Source organism: Phialemonium atrogriseum (genome assembly GCF_030411735.1).
Source record: "Phialemonium atrogriseum strain 8032-3 unplaced genomic scaffold QBC33scaffold_27, whole genome shotgun sequence".
NCBI classification, from domain to species: domain Eukaryota; kingdom Fungi; phylum Ascomycota; class Sordariomycetes; order Cephalothecales; family Cephalothecaceae; genus Phialemonium; species Phialemonium atrogriseum.
This window is the reverse complement of record NW_026848164.1, coordinates 288,713-295,883: the sequence shown is the minus strand read 5'-3', so window position 1 is coordinate 295,883 and position 7,171 is coordinate 288,713. Positions and strand designations below refer to the sequence as shown.

Below are 7,171 nucleotides of genomic sequence, written 5' to 3'. Positions count from 1 at the left end.
TACATAATTGGCTAGCCTCTAACTTGGTATATCCAACGCATACAAGTGTGAATAATCAGAAGGGGACTTTAGCTTGCCTAGCCACCCTCTTTGAGACATTGCAGGAACCAATCTAATAGGCTATCATGCCGACTTTACCAAACCACCATGACAAGGCCTAGTCAAGCTGCAGTAACCCCACCATCTTCACGCGACTTAGGGTAGTGCCACATAGAATTTGACCAAATTGGTTGGAAGCAACGACAATTGACATGACTAAGGACAGCCAAATCAAAGTGGTGGTAGTCAAAGCAACCATAAAGACGCAACATCTTAGTGCTTGTCAGTTCACCTCACTATTAGCCTGTGAGTCATCTACTAACGCATAGGTTAGTCAACCAACCATGCTAACTGCACTGACATGAGGCTGGCTGTCCAATGAAATAGTCTAGACCACTAAAAATCGCCACATTAATAGCCTGTCGCGTGGCGCAGCTTATGAATTTGGTCTCGGAGGTTGGAAAACGGGGTTAGTCAACTAAACGAAACTTCTTAGCAAGTATGTGTGGCTAGTGGCACACGTGACCAACGCGGCGTGATATGGGATATGCAGAGTGCTATCTTGGTTGCACGTACTCGATTCAACCACATCTCAAGATGGCGCCGTCAATTGACTGCCACGTCTGCCGTGAGGCAATTATTTCAACGGAAGAATTTCTAGAGCATCATTCACGACACCAGGTAAGAATACATGTGCGCTTAATTGATACTCTTCTAACACTCGACAGTCCCAAATCATAGCAACTGTCAACGATTGGATTCGACAAGAAGTCAATGAAACAGAAGCCAATGAAGCAGGCGCCAGCAATGCCGCCAAAGGTTCTACTCGAAGTTCAAAACGAAAAAGGAAAGGGCATCATGCAGAGGGAGAAAGGCCATTCAAGTGTCCACTTTTGGGCTGTAACCGCGCATTCAAGAAAAGTCCCGATCTTCGGCGGCACAATCTCATACGTACGGCTGTTAATCTTTGCTCTATTCAACGAGGTCGGTCGCTGATGGGCCCTCAACAGATTACCCATGGAATACACCTTGTGCCAACTGCAAGAAACTTCAGCCCACAGCAGGCGCATTCAGACAACATATGTGTCTGAGTCAACAGCCAACAAAAGAGCAGATCCGTGACCGGGAGAGGCTTATCGAAAAGCTGCTACCTATCCGCATAGGAAACCGTTCCACCCAAGCTGTCTCTCAGGAAGCCGGAGCGGCAGTTCAAGAGTCTTACCAGTACGATGCCCCGAACGATGCCCCGAACGATGCCCCGAACGATGCCCCAAATGACGCCTCCAATAACGCCCCGAATGATGTTCTGGAGCCTCTACCGATGCAACTCTCACTACAGGATGCTTCCGGTGCCTCGGCACTTGTCGATGAGGATCCACAATGGCCCCTGTTATGGGATTATCTTGAGCCGGGTTACCCCAGGTTGGTTGTGACCGTTCATCCCGATGATGCAAACGCCTGGATAGGAGACATGCCAAATTCAGACTCGGAATCTACTTCACGACTGCCACCTAGCGGCGAATTCCATAACTTCGATGCCTAATTCATGCTAGTTCCTTGGTGGGTCTGACGAGTGCTGGGGAAAGGCCGGCTGTGGAATTTGCATTGTATCAGAAAGATTGATTAGCTACGGTGCCCTCCCGTTTTCAACATGCCAGCTTGTGCTGGCAATCCACCAAATGCGATGGAGCGGCCTTCCGTTCCATGAGAGAGATTTGGATGCACAATCAAGCTATTCAGCGTCAGAGAAATGTGTGGCAAATCCGGATGGGTGAACTTACACGCCCCCTTCCTTCATTTCAACTTGTATCCTCTCATGCGATTGCAGAAGGTCACCTGGCGTCTGACACAGGCCAATGTCTGTGATTCTTTTCTGTCGGCCGAGTTTGAGATTGTGAGAGCTATCACAAATCTCAAACCGCGACCCAGGACCCACCATGTAGAATACTAGTCCAGAATCAACCTCTGGATTCCAGGTATAATAATCACCTTTTGGAGTCTCGCCCCAAGGGATCGCGCGGAGAGATTTCGCGGAGTAAGGCTCGAAGATATTCCCAAGACGCTACAATAGTAAGTACAATACATAAAAGCGTTCATATCCTACTCACTGGGTCTTCTTGGAGGATCGGTTTGAACTGTTCTATGTTGGCACTCCTCTGACAGCCTTCTTTGTACAAGTTGTCAACTTGTGCCCCGATCTTGGTGTTTGCTTGATAGAAGAACCCGTGGACTGTGATGATGTGCGGGGCCTCGTCCGCGGATATTGAGGACGAGATTTGCGTTGGTTCAAAAAGATCTTTAGAGCTTGATGAAGCCATGACTCTGTAAGCTCAGTAAGGCAAAAGTGATGAACACATGGTTTGCTCGATAAGGCCAAAAAAGTTGGACGCTCCGCGGGGCAGTTGCGAGTCATCCTCGCAGGAAAAATTTTCCTCTCCAGTGTGGCGCAGCGTCGTGCTTTTCTCAGATGGTTACGCGGGTATTCGATATGCAATTAACTGACACCCCTCCTTTAACAACCTCCGTTTCCTCGGCCTTTATCTTCAGCGAGCTACTGTTACCCCTCCCCTCGGCTGATCCTTCACTTTCACAAGTAACACCACGCACAATATCCTAAAAAGGGCCCTCACAACTGTATGTTTCTCATATCTCATGCTATTCCAGACACAGATCACTGACTACATCACAGTTTGACAAAAGTCTTGAAGACGACGAGCACGATGCCCGGATGCAATAACTGCACCAACGGCACTACCCCCGAGGGCACTCGCTGTACTCTGTGCAGCACCAGGAGTGGAAGCAAATGAGAGTTGGACAGATATTCATCGACCAAGGCGCAGTGGCCTCGGTGGCCAATTGCTAGGAGCCATATTGAATGTTGTGAGATAGGCACGTGAAGGCTCTCGCCAGAATATCCCTTCGTGCCGCCGTTGCAGCCCAAAGTCACAGAGGTGTCCAATGCGTCCAATGCGTTCCAATGCGTTCCAATGCGTCCAATGCGTTCCAATGCGTCCAATGCGTTCCAATGCGTCCAATGCGTTCCAATGCGTCCAATGCGTCCAATGCGTCCGGAATTATCAGAGCCTGGGACATTGCCAATTGGCTAATGCAGTTCAGCCTCAAGGCTACGACTCGGGGCGCAAGATGGATGTAGGCTGTTTCCGCACAGGGCTGTAAACAACTCACTGTGGAGGAGGCTCATTCCCGAATATGCTTCCGAGCAGGATTTTTATATGCCGCTTAGACTGGGAATATGACGAATCGGCCTTTGAAGAACGGCTGCCTCATCGTCTCGCCGTGCTTGGATGGCCAGGTGTGAAAAACACGGCCTTACAGGGCAGACCATGACCGGTGAACAGCTGTCCATCAGGGAGTGAGATGGGGCCAATCAAGGTCGGTGGTTCGCGGTCGACTGTCCAATCGGGCCCCAAAGCTGGCCGAGGGCTGTTGCCGGCCTCGACCGTCTAGCGGGATCAGCATGGACACGTCGTCCCTCTCCATTTGGCCATGACCGGGTTCCTCACATCCGAGGTGAACGCGGCTTGCAGGAACATCTATCTATTCGTACGCTGGCCGGGATTATTGAGGACGCTTCCCGGAGGTTTAAGACATATTAGATCCTTGGAAGAAGCTATGTCTACGAAAGTTGGATTGCATTGGCTAATGGAAGACGTGGCGCCTACGTTGACAGGTGAGATCAACATGGTGACTTGCATGCAGCGAAACTTACGCGTTTCCAGCCGCCTCATTCTGACAGTCCATGCTGTTGGAGCAGAGGGCTGCATAGTTGAGCGCCCCTAAAGTTGCGTCAGGGGTTCTGTATGGCCAATGCTAACCTACCCCTGGAGGAAGTCAGAGGTTGGTCTTACAATAACTGCATATCGACGCCGAATGGCCTACGTCGCGGCCAACCTGCAACTAGGCTCAAATTTTTCTAGATCTGATAAAGGATAAACGAACGGGCTCGTAACGTGTTCATGGTGTACTCGTGGTCATGGCATGGAGGTTTGTAGGGACAACTGTCCATCCACTTATGGAAGAAACATACAGGGGGGTCGAGCTTGGAGGTTGGGTGCATAGAGTCGCTGGAGATGGACGCCGACCTGGCCCCGTAGGTCTCGGCCAATTGAATATGCAGGCCTGCAGGAGCCTTTATCGAACGAAGTTCTTCGAGCCATGACCGGCCAACTTGTCCCCCCACCTGCAGGACCGACATGGGGTTGATATACACACTATGATCTTTGCGTCACGGCTTGCTGCTGGTGTGGTTGCGCAGTTGGCATTCGAAGGTCCAGCTTCTGTCACAGTACGTGCCAACTAGTATAAGATGGGGCGGAACCAAGCAGCACCTAGGAAAACAGTAAAAATAGGAAAGCAAGCTACATGGCAACGACGCTAGAGCTAATCATAGATCCCAACGAGACGTCGTCTCCTAAAGAGACAACGTCGACTTAAGCAAAGACACCATCCCCTAAGCAAACACCGTCTCCTGAAAAGACACCATCCCTTGAATAGACACTGTCCCCTAAGCATACACTGTCCCTTGAAAAGACACCGTCCCCTAAACAGACACTGTCCTCTAAGCAAACGTCACCATCTAAGCAGGCAGCCACCTCTAAAAAGTCAGTCCCTTTCTCAAGACAACAACGACAAGGTTGTCTTCTAGAGACTCTGAAAGGCAATAGTCTAAATTCTAACGCAGGGATTAAGGAAAATGCAAGATCTTTGCATACCCTAAGCAAGGAAGAAATTTGGATAAAGGCAGCAATGTATGTAGCTGACAGTGTAGGTGATAACAAAGGTAGATAGAAATACACTTGAATTTTGCTAAAGAAGGCTAAGGTGAATGTATTTTGAGACTAATACAAGCTAAGCTATTTGTGCTATATTGTATTAGTTGTTGGTGTTTTTTAAAAAGGCTGCCTCTTATTAGGTATAGTTGTGTAGATAAATAGAGGTATGTTAGCCTATAGTGCAAGCTTAGTGCATTTGAATGCGCATGCAAAGAGATTATACCTAAGTTTGATATACTCTATGACTTGTTAGGATTGGTGATTAAAGCTAGCTAAACGTTTAGGCTTTAAGACTAGTCTTTATGTTTTGTAGATGCTTATCTATTTAACTATAAATAGCATAGATTACCTACCAATATGACAATGTCTAACTTCTTTCAAAACATATCTTACCTAGATAGCTCTAAAACTACATTATAGCTATTCTCAATAGTTGTGCCTATTTGTTTAAGATAATTAAGTCTAACAACATGTTAATTTAGTAGACTTGTAATTTGTGCCACTCTAGACTATATTGGTAGATCTTTAAATGCTGATATTGTAAGCTTTATACATGCTAAGCATGCATCTATAGCGCTTAGAGGAAAGGTATGTCTTTACTCTTTACTGCTATAACAATGCTAACACTGCAAGTAGCATTTGGATATAGAAAAGGAGTGAGAGAGAGTAGAAAAGGATTAGACTCTAGATAGATTTACAAGACAGACGCTATATTAGATAGTTAAGTAGATAAGACTATATTAGAGAGGTACTTTGAGTAGAAAAGCATATGCAGCATCTAGTTTAAGCTTGTGACATCTTGCTTATGTTAATCTAGACTTTTTCCTTAGAGTAGGGTAGGAGGGTTAGGGAAAACGTCAACGCTTGCAGAATTTATCAAGCAAGTATCTATCATAACTCTTGTTATGCAGCTTTGTTCCTATTTCCTAACAACTTGCACTTGCTGCGTTAGCATTATCAAATAGCAGTGGTATTACATAAGCAGTTATCTTTCTAAAGGCTAGAAGTAAAGTCTTGTTAGCATAATCTTAGCTTAGTTTTTAGTCATTATATATATTATTGGCTAGATAGCAATGCATCTACCTGCAGAGTTTTGCTAGTGTGACACTAGGCTTTCTTTTATCTAACACAATAAGTAGCTAGCCTGCTAGCTTGGTATAAATCAATTTGTTTCCTATTGTCTCTATAGACATTGCAAACTTTCTATAACTAGTATATGCATCTTACTTTCCTATAATGCTAGTCAATCTATTGTAAGTAACTACTATAATTAGTTAAAAGCTGCTTACTTATACTAGAATCTTGCGCAATGCGTAGCTTAAAACTAAGCATACTTCTAAAGCTAGCTAGCTTTGCATAGTCTATATTATTCTAATTGCTTTTGTGTTTTAGACTATTAGGCATTTTATAGCAGCTAATAACTATTAGATAGTTGCGTTTATTATAGCACTATAGTATTGCTATTATTGATTCTTCTTTCTCTTATCTATTTAACTATGGCTATACTTGCAATAACATAGTCTTACTAGTCTTTCTAAGGTTAAACAGAAACAAACAATAATGCAAAATAATATTACAATAATTATTCCCACTCTGTTAGCATTAGCTTTAGAAGACCTTTCTTTTAAAAAGTGTCTTATCATATGTCTAATCAACAACCTTAAAGAGATTATTGTTGTCACTAACATGCTTTCTAAGGCTGCAAAAGTTAAAGACTAAATCAGAAAAATCTAGATTGAGACTAAGGAAGAGTTATCCAAGTTTATCTACATACAAGGCCTTAGCCTAATTGACATCTCTAATGTCAAAGTCAAAGTCAAGTCTGCTAGCATAGCAAATAAGCATGCTTAAATAGTCTATAGCATTTGAAAAGTCTAAACCTAGCTTATATTGTTAACTAACAACTATGTTGTCTATAAGGACTAGCAGACTTTACATGTTTGCGTAGGTGAATTTGACAATCTACAAGTAGGCTTATATAGAATAACAAAGACTGTCTAATGCTAAAGTCTTACGTTTAATCTAACTTTGGGAAAATTCTTGCTATTTTAGAAGCTTTTGCAGCTGCTTTGCATGTATTGGCAGCTATACTAAAACTTTCTTAAAAGCATGTATCTTACATGGCATAATTATAAGATTATAGCTATAAACTTCCTTGACAAAGTCTTTATTGTCTCTGCATAAACAATAGTTGTTTAGGCTAAGCTTGTATAGAGTCTTGAGTTTTTCAAGAAGTTTTTGAATAAGCAAGTCTTTCTTGGTTAGATTAGACTATTAACTGCTAGCGACAATAATCTTATTACATGCTAAGTCTTTTGCTGCAGCTATAATGTCAAAAT

The 7,171-nt window shown here is 44.1% G+C and overlaps 1 protein-coding gene across 1 annotated transcript; it reads right to left on the bottom strand.

Moving 5' to 3' along the window:
- Positions 1 to 1,622: 1,622 nt before the first annotated feature.
- Positions 1,623 to 2,454, bottom strand: QBC33DRAFT_211434 (uncharacterized protein). Its single transcript, XM_060422665.1, has 3 exons — positions 2,148 to 2,454; positions 1,821 to 2,101; positions 1,623 to 1,771 (listed from the first exon to the last, which is right to left on the bottom strand). The coding sequence occupies exons 1-3, from the start codon at positions 2,355 to 2,357 to the stop codon at positions 1,663 to 1,665; spliced, it is 600 nt and encodes a 199-aa protein (XP_060280226.1). The 5' UTR covers positions 2,358 to 2,454; the 3' UTR covers positions 1,623 to 1,662.
- Between the last annotated feature and the right edge of the window lie 4,717 nt (positions 2,455 to 7,171).